General features: G+C 36.8%; 2 protein-coding genes across 7 annotated transcripts in view; both read left to right on the top strand.

Annotated features, from left to right (window-relative positions):
• Mical (Molecule interacting with CasL) overlaps positions 1–15,753 on the top strand; it is a 44,411-nt gene that overhangs the window by 18,372 nt on the left and 10,286 nt on the right. For all 6 annotated transcript variants that reach the window (XM_090105758.1, XM_090105743.1, XM_090105750.1 and 3 more), the window contains exons 12-21: positions 8,883–9,019; positions 9,393–9,462; positions 9,804–9,868; positions 11,646–11,918; positions 12,077–12,208; positions 12,291–12,365; positions 12,493–12,653; positions 12,987–13,220; positions 13,427–13,581; positions 14,026–14,132. In XM_090105758.1, coding sequence (XP_089961884.1) covers positions 8,883–9,019; positions 9,393–9,462; positions 9,804–9,868; positions 11,646–11,918; positions 12,077–12,208; positions 12,291–12,365; positions 12,493–12,653; positions 12,987–13,220; positions 13,427–13,581; positions 14,026–14,132 — 1,409 coding nt within the window. The remainder of the gene's footprint in view (positions 1–8,882; positions 9,020–9,392; positions 9,463–9,803; positions 9,869–11,645; positions 11,919–12,076; positions 12,209–12,290; positions 12,366–12,492; positions 12,654–12,986; positions 13,221–13,426; positions 13,582–14,025; positions 14,133–15,753) is intronic.
• On the top strand, positions 9,882–11,077 carry LOC149911369 (uncharacterized). Its single transcript, XM_090106612.1, has one exon. It carries the CDS (start codon positions 10,061–10,063, stop codon positions 11,075–11,077), a length of 1,017 nt encoding a protein of 338 aa, XP_089962738.1. The 5' UTR covers positions 9,882–10,060.

Genomic DNA, 15,753 nt, shown 5'->3' with positions numbered 1-15,753 from the left:
ACCCCCACCTCTGGCTTGCCTTAAGCGGCCGGCCAGAGTGGAGTCGCGAGAGCTTTTAGCTCGAAGGGTGGATGCGAATCGTAAGTGGCGAGTGGGCACGTGATGCTGGACCCTCAGGGAGCGCGTGATCGTAGTTTAAAGTCCAGGGACGCCTCTCCACCCTTAGCTGCTCACAATATGTTGCCCCCTTGTCGCACTATTGCAGCGACTTATTTCGGGGGCCCATACAGTGAGAGGGCGAGTCACCACCTGCCAACAAATTTTTACTTCCCTTAAAGGTAGAAAGGCAGGTGCCATAGTTTCCATAGTCCCCAATTCCAGTCCATGTAGCATCCCATTCCATAGCCCGGTTTATTTTGCTTCCATTTCTCACAATAGTCCTACATCGGCCGCGGACTGCCCAGGACTGTATCTCTATAGTGCAGTCATGGGCAGACTGCGGCTGGTGTCCCACAACACAGTAAAATTCTCGAAAGGGCCTCTGCGTGTTGGATCCGTGTCCCCACGTAAGCCTTCCAAAAGTCCGGGTACCGTCCTTCTGGTGGTACCCGAGTATTATGGAACCGAGAAACATAATAATAATAAAGCCTTTATTTCCGAAAAAAAAAAAGTTGACATATGTAAACATAAAATTTAGAGATTACTTAAAACTAAAATCAAAATTTCCACTATAAAATATCCCTAATTTCGGTATGCCTTACGGCAAAGGCCTCCTCCAACTCTTTCCATTGTACCCTGTCTGCTGCCACCCTTGTCCAAAAGGGCCCTGCGGTCGTTTTCAATTCGTCCTCCCATCTCCTAGCTTTGCGACCCCGGCTCCTTACTCCATCCCTAGGGTACCAGACAGTGACCTGTTTGCTCCACTTTTCTTTTTTGCAGCGGAGCATATGTCCAGTCCATCTCCATTTTAGTTGGTCGATGCTTTTAAGGATGTCTGTTAATTTTGTTTTATGTCTGATGTCTGTACTCCTAACTTTGTCTTTTAGTTTCAGACCCAGCATGCTCCTTTCCATACCTCTTTGACAACTTGCTAGTTTATCCCTATGGCGTTTAGTTAGAGCCCAGGTTTCGCAGCCGTATGTTATACAGGGTAGGATGCAGGTATCAAACGTTTTCTTCTTGATCTTAATTCCCAGAGTCTTGCTTTTCATGATTTCTTTCATGGCCCAGTATTTCTTCCATCCTGTTGCAATTCTTTTATCTATTTCTTTGGACATTTGATCATAAGGTGATATAATCTGGCCGAGATACACATATTCCTCTACATATTCAAGTTTTTGTCCATTGATGGTTATGTCTATGGGTGTTGAATTCGTCATCACTTTAGTTTTACTAGAGTTCATTTCTAGACCCACTTCCTTGCTTCTGTCTGCTAAAGTTTGTATCATGGATTCCAGTAGTAGCGGGTCTTCTTCTAATAACACCAAGTCATCAGCAAATCTGAGATTATTCAGTCTTGATCCATTTATGTTAAGTCCCACATGCGCCCATTCTAGTTTCCTGAACATTTGTTCTAGCACTGCTGTAAACAGCTTTGGTGACAGTGGATCACCCTGTCTGACACCCCTTTCAATTGGAAAAACATCTCCCATTGATTCCAGTCGGACACTAGCTTTACTTTCCTTATATATATTTTTGATGATGTCTATGTATAAATTTGGAATTCCCTGCTCTTTTAAGCTTTGCCATACGAATTCGTGTTTGAGACTATCGAAAGCTTTAGAGTAATCTATGAATGCCAGATAAATAGTTTTATTGTACTCATTGTATTTTTGGATAAGCTGTTTAATTGTATGTATTTGATCAATCGTACTGAATCCTTTTCTAAAACCAGCCTGTTCTATCGGTTGGTTTTCGTCTAGTTGGTTTGAGACTCTGTCCAGGATAACTTTTGCAAAAACTTTATATACATTCGAAATGAGAGATATGGGCCTGTAATTCCCTATATCGTCCTTTGCACCTTTCTTGTACAGAAGTATTATGTGCGATTCTGCCCAATTGCTTGGAATACTGCTTGTATATAAAATCTCATTAAAGATCCTGGTAAGTATTGGGACTAGTTCTGTGATTGTCCCTTTCATCAGTTCATTTGTAATTTTGTCAGGACCAGGCGATTTTTCCATCTTTTGACTTTTAATAGCTTTCTCTACTTCCGATTGTAATATTTCTGGTATATCTTCATTATCTTCCGTCATGTATTGCTGTATTTGAACATGTCTCCTTTCAGTCGTCTGTGTGTTAGCCTGATTTGAATATAATGAACGATAATAGTTTGTCGCTATATTCTTGATTTTACTACGAGATGTAACTTGCAGTTCCTTGTCCCTTAGCTTTGGTATCCATTCTTTTCCTTTTTCTCTAAGTTCTTTAAGTGCTTTTTTTGTGCCTCCCGTCTTGATGATATAATTTTCCAGGGTTTTGTGTCGTCTATTTTTTCTATCTTTCCTCATATTTTCGCGGATCTGTTTGCTAAGATTGGAGATTTCTTTTTGGTTTTCTTTCTTATTTAGTGTCAGTTTCTTTCTGTCTTGAATAAGTTTTAAAGTTGTTTCACTTAAATAGGGTTCTTTCTCCTTGTTTGTTGTTGTACTTGCCTGTTCTTTGAGCTTGTTTTCTACTTTTTTGTATTTCTCATCTAGTGGCATATTTGAGTTAACAACTTCCATTAAGTCTTCTGTAGTTTCGAATTTCTCCCCCTTTTTGCACGTTAAGTAAATATTTTGAACGGCTCTTGGTCTAGGCTTCTTTAAACCACTTGCTTTGAGACAACTACGTACCATACGGTGGTTGGTATTAAAGTTTAGGTTTTTCACTATTCCCGTATCACTAAATAACTTCGCTTTGTTGGTTATTATGTAATCAATTTCATTTCTGACCTTTCCGTCTGGAGATATCCATGTCCATTTGTTGTTGAGCCTTTTGCGAAAAATGGAATTAAGAAGTGTTAAATTTTGCTCAAGCAAGAATTCTACTAACTTTTCTCCATTTCTACTTCTTTTACCTTTCCCATATTTCCCTATTATATGTTCTTCTCCAGTTATTTGGGTACCTACTTGTGCATTGAAATCCCCCATGAGTACTAAATTATTTTGAGAGTATTTTTCTGAAAATTCCCTTAGTTTATCATAGAATGTATCTATTTCTGCTTTTGATGCTTGCTCTGTTGGCGAGTAGACTTGAATTACTGTCCAGTTTTTCTTATGTTTGGGTAAGTTAATGTGTATTGCCGCTATTCTATCTGATATTCCTTCAAATGCGGTGATGTACTTTTTGAGTTTTAACTTCACCAAAAAACCTACTCCTCTATGTCCAGAGACTTCGCCTTTATAGTACATAATATAATTACTTCTCTCTTCTATTCCTTCTCCTAGTCTCCGCATTTCACTTATGCCCAAGATGTCCCACTTGATGGTCTCTATAGCTAACTCTAGTTCTTTCAAACTTTCTTCTGTTCTCAAGGTTCGCGTATTAAGTGTACATATATATAAATTACTTTGTTTTTGTATATCTTTTTTTGTGTTGAATTTAGTTGGCAGATTTGTTGGAGGGTGGTGGTCGTCTTCCCCCACGGTGACCAGCCGGCTTGGGGGGTATTTTCTTGATGTTTTTCTTATATCTATATTTGTTTTATTATTTCTTTGTTTGTTCCGGTCGGAGGGGGCCTTTACTTGTTTTTTGACATCTCTGAAACAGAGGCGGATCGTTCGCGCGATACATATGTAAGGATGCTTGGCTTGATTACTCCTCTTTGGGTCTTAGCATTTTCATCATACTTTGTGTTCAGTTTTTTCTGAGATGAATCGGTTGGAGAACCTGATTGTTCTCTTTTTCTTTTTTGTTCACGATGGCTGTTGTTGGCTTTCTTTACAATTAGCTTATCGTATTTTATAAATGCTACATTCCCATTTTTTCTCTCTATTTCTACTTGTTGCTGTAATTTTTTACGTGTCTCTAGTACTTCTTTAGAGTAATCCTCTTTTACATATACGCCTGGAGGAAGGTTTCGCTTGTTTTTCAAAATTATGTGTTTCTTCCATATGGTTGTTAGTGATATTATAACTGGACGGTTCTTATCTGATTGTTTTCCGATTCTTTTAATATTACTTATTTCTTGACTATCTAGATGTATTCCTGATTCCACAACAGTTTCTTTCACTAAATCCACTAGTTCTATTTCTGTTTTTCCCTTTTCTTCAATGCCGAAAAGAATTAAATTTTTTCCTCGTTTTTCCTTTTCTAAAGATGATATTTTTTGTTCCAAATTACTGACTTTAGTCTTAAGGTTGTTATTTTCTTCTATCAATAATTTCATCTTTTCGTCTAAGGCCTCCATTACATTTTTCGTTATAGCTGTTGTTAATGTATTTGTTTGTTCGTTGAATTTTTCGTTAATTTTTGAAAACAAAATTTCCATTTGTTTTTCCATATTTATTTTTGGGTAATTCGGCTTTGAATGGTGGTAACACTATCACTACTATTTATGGTTGAAATGTCAAAGTCAATGTTTATTGTCACTTGTCACTGACAGTTTGATATTTGACAGTTATTGTTCAGTGGAATGAAAAAAACGTTTTTTTAGGTTATACTGATCAAATAAAAAACAATGATTTGTTTTGGAAAGCACTGTATCAAACACTTTAACACTATTTTGGGATGTTTTTAAGCTCTAGGTAAGATTTAAGCCTAATATGAGTGTAAATTGTCACTTTTGCACTATTATTTCAATAATATTCACAGAGATCACTTTCGTACGTCTTTTCACTTTCGTCACCGGAACCGGAACCCTACTACTAGATTCAAAAAGAAATACCCCGACAGTCCATCTATAAAATTAGAAATGGATTTATCCACTTTCATAAAAACAAATCCATAAAACCATATGACGGGAGCCGTGAAACCTTAAACTCGTTTCTAGTAAATTGCAATAACGCTTATGAATTAGCTTCAGAACCGCAGAGAGATATATTATATACATTCTTTGTCAGCTTCAGAGAAAAGCACAAAATGCTTGTGGAAAAAGGAATTCTCACATTGGATTCAACTGAAAGAATTCCTCAAAACACAATTTAGCGAAAGGAAGCGTTATGCTCATTTACTCACAGATTTGCAGGAGTGCGAGCAAGCATTCTCGGAACCCGTCAGCCAATTTGCACTTAGAATAGAGACATGTTTATCTCAACTTTTAACTGAAATTTCAATTTCTCACGGTCATAAAAGTAGGGAAATGATAGGCCGAACGACGGCAATGGAGGAGCTACCCTTCACCATTTTCAGATAGGGTTGTTGCCTCGACTTTCAAATATTGTAAGGTGCAAATCACCAAAAACACTTAATGAAGCCGTCAATTTTAATTTCTATATCTGAGGAAAAAATACAACAATCTTTCCTTAAACAAGGCCCATCGAGCTCGCGACTAGACAAAGCGCTTAAAAATTCAAGACCTTCTCTTGCCCGGCGTAATCCAAATCCTGATTTTAACAACCAAAATTCGGTTAACCGTCAAAATTCATTTAATAATCAAAATTCGTTTATTCACCAAAATTCTACCTAAATAATTTGTCGTTATTGCAAACACCGTGGCCATACGATTGAGCAATGCCGCAAGACTAGGCAATTCAATTATAATAGATTCCGGAAGCAAAATGTAAGTCAGCCTCGTGTGAATTTTACTTCAATGTTAGCATACATCACCGCGGTACATTCCACAACTCATTATTCGCAGTATGAATTATTATTCGGTCACAAACCTCATTTCCCTAGCTGAAATACTACTTACCCGGAATACGTAAAAATGCTACAACATAGAATGAAACATTCGAGAGGCTTTAGAGTTTATTAACAAATCCAAAATCAATTCCAATAATTACTATGATACACACACTCGTGTTGTTCAATATAAAGTAGGCGATTATGTGTTATTAAAAAATCATTTATGGCTCCGAAAAGCCCTATCACCAATATGGAAAAATCCTTACAAAGTTGTGAAAATTAGCGGAAATCATACACTAACATTATTGATAAATAGGCGCCATGATGAAGTCAAGCTAGCTAATTGCCCCGGCGACGCCTAAATCATAGATCTTAATCCCTCAGTCCCGGAATCACAGACACAATAGAAAATCTATTGTGTCGCGGCCCGATCGGGCCGCTCGGTGGTCAATGGGTTAATTATATCTTAGTTATATCAAAATATATTATTTTATTATTATGCGTAATTTAATTAAATGTGCGTGACACATAAACGTACTTTATACTTAGTAATTAGATTTTATTCATCTTAGATATTAATATAATCGTCATAGATAAATACTAGATTTAATTAGAAATATATAATCTATTTCCAATGTCATGGCTCATGGTCACCGAATATGTACATCGAATCAACTCCAGTCCCGGTGTTTATTTTGACACGATTGGGAAATTAAATATAACGTAGGCTATTTAGATATAATAACTGCTTTAGATATATCTTATACTAGCTGTTCCCCGCGGTTTCACCCGCATTGCTCCGCTCCTGTTGGTCTTAGCGTGATGATATATAGCCTATAGCCTTCCTCGATAAATGGGCTATCTAACACCGAAAGAATTTTTAAAATCGGACCAGTAGTTCCCGAAATTAGCGCGTTCAAACAAACAAACAAACAATCAAACAAACAAACAAATCTTCAGCTTTATAATATTAGTATATAGAATATTAACTCATTTTTAAACACACTACGTTTCATATGTTACAAAATCCAGGCATATTATCCCAATAATACTGAATGTAGTAATTATACATTAGAACCTCTCAAAACTCGATATAATGACATAGTATCCGAGTATTCTTCTTTTTCTCAGTAGTAAGTTCAAACGTGGGGCTTGGTTTGCTGGTATTGGCACACTCTCAAAAACAATATTTGGCACTTTAGACGAGAATGATTCATTAAAATATGATAATGCTATACAAGCTGTACAGAATAATGAGACAAACTGAGTTCATTACTAAAAGAAAATATTTTAATCACATCTTATACTTTTTCAAAATTTAATTCAACATTATATGACATAAAAAGTAATGAGGCCAGCCTCGCAGGAGCTATCGACAAACTCTCTTCTCAATTTCAAAAGTTTTCAAATCTTTCAATTAACTTAAATATTAAATCATAAATTGATAGTATAGTGGCTCGTCTCGAAGCGTCAGTGCTGACGATATAATTCCGTTTAGAAAACATAACAAATTCCATTCTATTCAGTAGACAAAACAACTTACATCCGGCTATATTAACTACCACGCAACTTTACCAAGATCTTTACCAAGATCGACAAGCTCTTGGTAAAGTTCCGTGGGAGATCGTAAGTTCCCTTTAAGTATAGAATTAAGTAATATACATTTGTTATTAAAGTGAAACTTTTATCACATCGTCTCAAACTTTTTGGTCTGTGTCGCGTGTATCGCGGCTGCCGAGTACCTACCTACCTACTCGTCACGCGACATGCGCTACACAAAGCAGTGTTCGGACCCGTTCGAACAGTTTCACTTTTACCGTGGTTTCATAAAACCACACAACATTTTTTTTAAATATTTCTAAACTCGTTTGTTATGTAGTTCCAACAACAAAATAATTTTTGTATTACGTATTCCTTTAGTTGCCATACAGGATTACAGATTATTTCATTGTTTAGCTTTGCCTACTCCGCATAATGGAGATAAGCCTAATTCTTTTAGTTTCGTAATTCCTAGTATTAAGTACATCGCAATGACCACTGACAACTTAACTATACTATGTGCTAGAATGTATTAAATATTGCACTGCTATAAATCCAAACGAATTTATGTGACGTCACGAGTGTATATTCAACAACTTCAAATTCCCGGTGTGAGAGCGAACTATTGACAAACGTCGTAAGTGCCCTACCAGTGCAGTGTCATACCGATTTTATATTCGGAAACATAACAATTTGGGAACCTATTTCAAAATATAATAGCTGGATTTACGTGCAATGCCCAAAAAATAAACTATTTGTAGAGTGCCGCAATAAAAATATTGTAATTATAAATATTTCAGGAACCGGTATTCTGAATATCCCAAGTGACTGTACAGCTTTTAATAAGAATATTCGGCTTGTACCTCAGTTTAAAGATATTTTGTTAAATGTAACTTTTACTAATTCCGATTTTAACATAACTCCTGTTGTAATATAAGTAAATTTAAATTAGAAAAGAATAATGAGCCTCCTATGGCATTAAAAGATATAAATTTGGATATTTTCACAGTTCAAACTAAATTAAAATTAGAAGCAATTTCGGATAACGTAGACAAAATTTTTAATCAACATCAGATCATAAAATACGACACTCACTATTCAATTCTAATCATTTCAGTCGTTTGTGCGATAATTGCGTACCTTATTATTAAGGTTAACCTAACATTAGAATCAACGTTTGAGTTATCCTTCTTCCTAAACTTCAGGCTTTTCAACCCTGAAGTTTAGTCTACTTCGGGAAGGTGTTGTGTCCGTACACTGTACGCTAACATGCTCACCCTACAATCTACATCCTATTCGCTTGTGCAGCATTTCTTAGCATTCCTGGCCTTTTCCATAGCATCCACGTTTAGTCTCGCTCCAATTTCTAATCCCGACGGACGGCTCTCTTATAAAACGTAATATTTCGTTTTTTTTTTTAGTTTTTTTCTCCCGATAGTCTCATAACAGTTCGCAGCGTCCAAATTTTAGGCAAACTTGTATACAACAAAATTTATAGAAATTCTATTATTTTTAGAGAAAAATAAACAAACAAATAAAAATTGATTTCGCTGCTTGAAGTATTCTCTATTGCACCACTATTGCTGTTATTACACACATTTGTGAACATTACCTATTGTAATTTTTGTTATCAGGTATCCCTCCGTTCTCTACAAACCAGAAAATACAAGACGTGCCAGAAGCTAAGCTACGCTCGTATCTAACTCGTGTTTATTACGCGTTCAAGGGCGAAGTACCGCATATTCACCATGAGTCCAATATGTTTGATCAGGTATGAATAAATAAATATTTCAGGACATTTTCACATACTAAGCTTTTCGCTTGTGTTATGGAAACCAAATGGTGGATAAACATACATATATTATAATTTTTAAATATATATTAATATAGACAATTAACATCGATGTTCATCACACAAATATTTGCACTGGGTGGGAATCGACTTCTGGCTTTGAAGGCAGGGTCACTACCAACTAAGCTAAAACTAAAAATAAAAATATGCAGCCTGTGTATGGGAGTTTATTTACTACATTACTATATTATAATAAGTTTTAATGTTGTCTGTAGATTGCATATAAAAATTGTAAATATAACCGAAATATTTATATAATATTTTTATGACATGATATTATTTTAAATTTTAGATAAAACAAAGCCAACAGAAGGATAAAAGCATACGCAACACAGCTGAACAATCAATATCTGCTTATTCATGTAAGTATTAGTTATAATATGTGTTATTTTTCTAAATTATGTTAATATTGTAATAATGTAAATATGTATTCGCGTACTTATTATTGCAGGCTGTGTTCACCTCTAGAAGGTCTAGCACCTATTACTTGTGATGTATCATAGAATAACCATATCTATTTTTGTAGTGCTATGTCCAGTTTGGTGGACCTAATAAAAAAAAAATACTTACTTATCTTACTGTTCAATTATACCGTAACTCTTAAATCTAAACAAATAATAATATAGACCTTTGGACTATTTTATTTTGCGCTTTTACGTGACATTATTATTTAATTTATTATTCATTATGATGTTTATTTCAGATGCCGCCGACACGGACAAATCGCACTCGACAAAAAAGAAACGGCGCACCATTCACGTGGTTCAAGTAAGTAACGATCCAGCTGAGTATATTAGGAAACAGATTGGGAAGTTAGATCTTAATGATATCTCACAATTAGCTCGACTAATAGAAGGCCATGACGCCATATCCGACACGGAACACAACGCAGACAAACAAAAAGAACTGCAGGAACAGATATTGGCTTTGTTGGACCCAGAAGACTCTCCAGACCCCACTATGGTCAGGGCGTCTTTATCTCAATTACTTCAAGGCAGTTCTAAAATGAGAGTCAAGGAAACACCAGAAGAAGCTCATGTTAAACGATATTTTGTTAATGAACAATCTTCGGTGAAGAAACCTACACGCAAACTTAAAGGACTTGATCCGAGCACTATCGTAGTGCCGGATTTTTCGTCCATATTCCAAAACGAATCTACTGATACAGATGACACATTGATTGCAAGTAAGATGTCACCTAAAAAAGGTACGACCAAACACGAAAAGATGCTTATTCGATCGCGTTCTGCGGAATCACCAGAGCTTGAACCGAGAAGATTGTCCGAAATCATGACACGCAGGAAAAATTCAGATTCGATGTTACAGTGTGGTCGGGCCAACTCAATAGGGTCAACAGAAACCGGATATAACATAAAAGAAATTACCAATTTGTTTGAGGATCGCAAAAAGAGACAAGCGTCCGGCTCACTTACTCGTCACATGCGTTCTGAACCTAAAGAAACACCAGAAAGGGTTTTACGCTGGCAACAAATGGCAGATATAATTGAAGGGAAAAAACAGGACACACATATGTATGATACTTCTAAACGGGTTGAATCCATCGGGAATCCGGAAATGGCATTGCGCAGACAAAAGGTTGCGGAACTAATTGTAGGCAACAAGCCTCGCCAAGCCTCCGAGTCTGTGACGTCACAGAGAAGAAATTCGGGCGAATTAGCCTTCAGAATGCAGCGCGTATCAGACATGATGGAAAAGAAGAAGGAAGAAGCGAAGCGACATAAAGGCGGAGGTAAAAGGAAAGCGGCTCGAGAAATAATGAAACAACGATTCGAGAAAAGTCTGCAAATGTTAGCAGTTGAGCCGCGTATGAACTTTACGCCGTCCACAGACTTGGAGAATGATTACGGTCTACAGCAATACAGAGCGAGTGCGCCGCAATTCGACGAACGCGTTAAAAAACTTGAGAAACAACTACAGCACTATGTGAGATTCGTGTGTGCGTGTTGCATGGACTAACGATACATGGGAACCTTTACAGGATGTAAATATTCTACCCAATAAGCGTTGAACTATTTCGCAGAAGCTATTTAATATACCAACACCCCTTATGACGTGTGCTGTGCACTTTAAAACACAACATTTTCTTTTTCTAATGTTCGTTTTTTGCACGACAAAGCTCTTATTTCTTATAAAAAATTAAAGTATAATGCATGTATTGAACGGTCTTCGTTTGTCACGCACGTTTTTAACTAACTGTTTTAAAATTATGTTTTTTTTTGTTGTTGTATTTTATAGTGCGTTTCTTTGACCTAAATTAAAATAATAAAACCCCCTTTCGCCATAGTGTTATATGTTTTAACAAGTAACATTTTACATATTTATAATGATACCTGTTTATTTTGGAAGCGATCGAAATTTTTTGTGGATGGGTAAACAGTCTATTTATTTCAAGAGAATTTGTTTTTAGAATAATTTGATGTATAATCAACGCATAGAAAACCCATTGACTTAGAGTTTCGATGCCACGAAATGAACGGTTTCATTACAACAAATCATCCATATCTAAGACAAAACTATTTTTTAGGAGGAAGGCAAGTTGGTCGGCGGTAGGACTAGATATTCAATAGGTGGTGGCGAGAGAGTTGCCAGGCTGGCCGCTGAGTTGGTGAACACTAGCAACGTGGCATCTACCCCATTACCCAAAGCTTCGAAACCAAAAGATCTCATGCGATCCGTCGGCAAGATAAATAGAGAGGACTGGAATGTTAAGGAAATTGAAAGAAAAATAACTGAGAATAGGTTGGGCAGGCCCGAACCGAAAACGGCTGAAAAAGTGCCGAAGTGGGATAGAGAACAGGTATTTATTAGTTTATTTATTTGGGTTATGAGCATAAATTAATGGCGGATGTTAAAATAAATATTTAAAAGAATCGATATTATGTTATGCTTAATTTGAGTTCTATATATTTTAAAAATTAATAATAAACATAATGTATGTAACTTTTTTTGTTATAGTTTTTAGGTCGGCAAAGGAAGCTCAAAGAGGGAGATTCAAACGATGAAAAGTGGGGTGAGATCGATGAGACTATTCATAAAATCGACCAGCAATTGAAAGACTCTGGGAGACCTATGCTTGGAACGAAAAAGGTATACTCAATTTATTTTTTATAACTGATATATAATTTTATGTTAAAATATGCAATATATTTTGATAATTATGACTTTTTAGGTAGCCAATTTAGCAACGAAATTTGTTAAAAAGGACGATCCTTCGCCTAATAAATCGCAGTCGAGTAGAAAGGAAGTAAGTAGAACCTTTTTTCTGTATGATTTTTTTTGTCAAGTTTACGTATAGAGATTATGAACTCTTGTGTGAATATAAATAATATGAAACTTTTTCATTGAATTAAAATAATTTTCTGGTGGGGCAGTTGAAGGAGAAAAAAATATGGCGCGGGCCGACGTCCGCCGGCAAGCAGTGCACCGCGTGCGGGACGCGCGTGTTCGCTGCAGAGGGCGTGACAGCGGACGGGCTGCACTTGCACCGCGCGTGCTTCCGCTGCGCCGTGTGCAAGGCGGTACTGCGGCCCGGGTGAGTGCGCCCGACACTGCGGTGTGATGGGAGGACTGCCTCCACTAGTTGGACTTGGATGGGTGTAGTTAGATGCATTTTGATTTTGACGATCGTTTTTAACGTGACTCAGGTATATAGAATATCCCCTGGAGTATATTGGGTTGAATGTTTATTTTTGCGAAAATTTGTGCCGTTTTTCAGGTTAAACAAAATTCTAATTGCAAATCGTTTAAGTAGGCCCTCTAATATGGAGGTCTGCATAGGAAGTTTTTAATAAAAACGGTAAACAGAAGGTCAGTTATAGCTACTAATATAATAATTCCAAAACACGACTAACACGACATTCCTCAGGAGTTACACCATGGAGCGTTACGGGACGCGGCTAGTGTGCCTCCGTCACTCCGGTGTGGATGTGCCCGAGGCCGGGTCGGCTGTGGCCACTAGGAACGAATATAAATACGCGGCTTCCACGCCCGAGAGGATCAGTATAGAGCTGTCCGATGGCGGCGCGAGGGAGATCGACGAGGACGAGTGGACGGATAGGAACTTTTTAGCTTCGGAAACTTCGGGAGCTGGGGGATTGAGGTATTTTTATTATTGTCTTTTGCTCTTGTGTATTTCATAATTTTGAGATGTGATCTTTTTTATATAATTCAGTATATTTTAGTTCCTAAAAATCCTTGATGGTTCATGTATTTCTATGTGTATGCTACAAATTAGGATAGTGAAAATTGTGGAAACTAATCTGATATGTAACTACTCTTTATAACTTGTATAAAATTATATAACAGCGACGACGACGATTCGAGCACGGACGAGTACGTGGACGTGGAGAGCGATGTCGAGGCGGATCGTTCCGGCGAGCAAGCGTTGGCCCCGCCCCCAGCGCACTCTAACATTTACTTCTCCGACGATTCCTTCGGATATGACGATTATTCGGATGATGGTAGGTCATTATACTAATTTGTGGCGCCATCTTTTTCTTATCCCTACCACGCGTGATTCGACGTATTTTTCTAAAGTTGCATATAATAAATTTTTTTTTGAAAAATAAGGTCATAAAGAAGTTTCACTTCTTACGTGTGTACACTAGTACACGCACACATTTTTTTACTGGTCCGATTTGTAAAAAAAATTTCGGTGTTAGAAAGCCCATTTATCGAGGAAGGCTGGGCACAGTTAAGAAATAGAAGCAAGAACTTCATCAATATATTATATTTTTATAAACTAGTAGATTATTGTAATAAAAATCGAATTAAAGTGGAATTAGTGAATTGTGTAAAGGTAACAATACAAAGTATAAATTACATTATCTTTATATTTAAAAGACATAAACACAAAAAGAATAAAGTTTATCACGCTAATAATGCTGTATGCCACTGTCCCGTAGGCGGCGAGTCGTCCGGCGGCGAGTCGTGTTCGCGCATGCGCGAGGCCCGCGAGGCGCGCCGCCGCGAGGTGCCCGCGCACGCGCCGCCGCCCTCCGACAGCAGCGAGGTACAGGGCTGCTGCGTCTGCTAGGATAGGTAGGGGGTGCGTGCGTGCCCGTCGCCCGAACGACACTCACTGCGACAAGTGGCGGACCTTTTTAACTGACTGACTGACTGACTTCAAATAATAATAGTTTAAAAAAACTAAAAAAACAGGCTTTTTATAGAAAACCGAACTAAAAAATAGAAAATTTTATCAAATTAGTGTATTGTCATCGGTCCTCAATAAATCTACAAAGTTTGAACGAAATCTGGCCGTTTAAAGTGGGTCAAAATCGCGCCCAAAGAAGTCGGTTACAAACAAACGTACAGGTGAAGCTAATATAAAGCGTGTAAAAAGAGGATCTCAGTTCGGCTGGTAGCTTTTTGACGTGACAAAATCTGATAATTTGATAGAGCCGGCTGCTCGAAAAACATGACTCATGCGGCGTTACCTCGCTCTGAGGCGTTCCATAGGCTTGAAGTGCAAGCGAGAGCGCGGAACGAGCGACAAAGAAGCACAATCGGACGTTGTCACGTTCAACTATCGTCAGTAAACCGACTTTACAGACAACCAGTTTTTTGCTAGCATTCAAAGGTGTATGAACCCTATTCGCTATGGGCGAGTAGACTATCTGCTGTCATTGTAGATGTTCCTTCAGAATCGCTGTAATTCGATGTAATTGTGAAAAGGGCCGGAATTTTGTTTGGAGATAGCAAATTTGTTAGTGTATTTGAAATCAATAATAATATTAGTTTTCTCAGTTTTTTTTTGTTTTGTACATTTGATTTAATAATAATTAAAGTGTATTGAGTAATCTCAATACACTTAATTTAATAATGAAGTTACTCATATATAAAATTGATAAAACAAATCACATTTTAGTAATAAAAAACAAATAAACGTAAAAGCGTTAAATAAATCAAATAAAGTACTTTTTTACAAAAAAAAAGGTCCGCCAATACCAGAATAACGCTTTGTATATTTACGATACTCATGTCAGTTTTAATCCAAAATATATAAGTCATTCATTGTCACAGCATGAGTTAAGTAGAATTAACTTGAGGCGACGGCGCGAGGCACGTGAGTGATCCCACACTAACTTACTGTTTGTTTATGTTGTTTTATATCATGCAAGCTTATAGGTTATTTATAATGAATATGTCCATGTCTATGAAAAGAATAAGAAATAAACATTATTATTATAGTTTTACGTAGTAAAAGTTATGGATGGATATAAGTTTGTGCGTTCTGAGTTGGTACATCTTCGACAGTGTATTAGTATACCATAGGCGAAGCCAGAGTGCACAGCTAGTTTAATAAATAAAAATAATTTAGTTGGACAGATAGACACCTTGTGTCCCTGTATTCAGTATTGGAAACAAATGTGGACTGATATTGAAAAGATAAAGCTTTCAAAAGCTTTTTAAATGTAATAAAAATCGTTAAAAAATTGTAAAAACAATGCGATGAAGTTAAAATAATAAAGAACAATTTTCTCTCACCATTGTAGCGTAAAATGCAAAAATGAAAAAACAAAGTATGTTTTTGTTTTACCGTGTATTTTGCATTACTTTTTTACAACAAAAAGCTTACAACCCAGTGTAATCATCATAATTTGCTTAAAACATGTTCAATGTGAAAAACG

Source organism: Colias eurytheme, chromosome 1, assembly GCF_061535395.1.
Source record: "Colias eurytheme isolate Ceu_HAF_F1 chromosome 1, ilColEury1 Martin Lab GWU primary, whole genome shotgun sequence".
NCBI classification, from domain to species: domain Eukaryota; kingdom Metazoa; phylum Arthropoda; class Insecta; order Lepidoptera; family Pieridae; genus Colias; species Colias eurytheme.
This window is presented reverse-complemented; position numbering and strand designations above follow the sequence as displayed.

Excerpts from the sequence above, each read along its gene's own strand:
- LOC149911369 (XM_090106612.1), top strand. The coding sequence starts at position 10,061 with ATGGTCAGGGCGTCTTTATCTCAATTACTTCAAGGCAGTTCTAAAATG.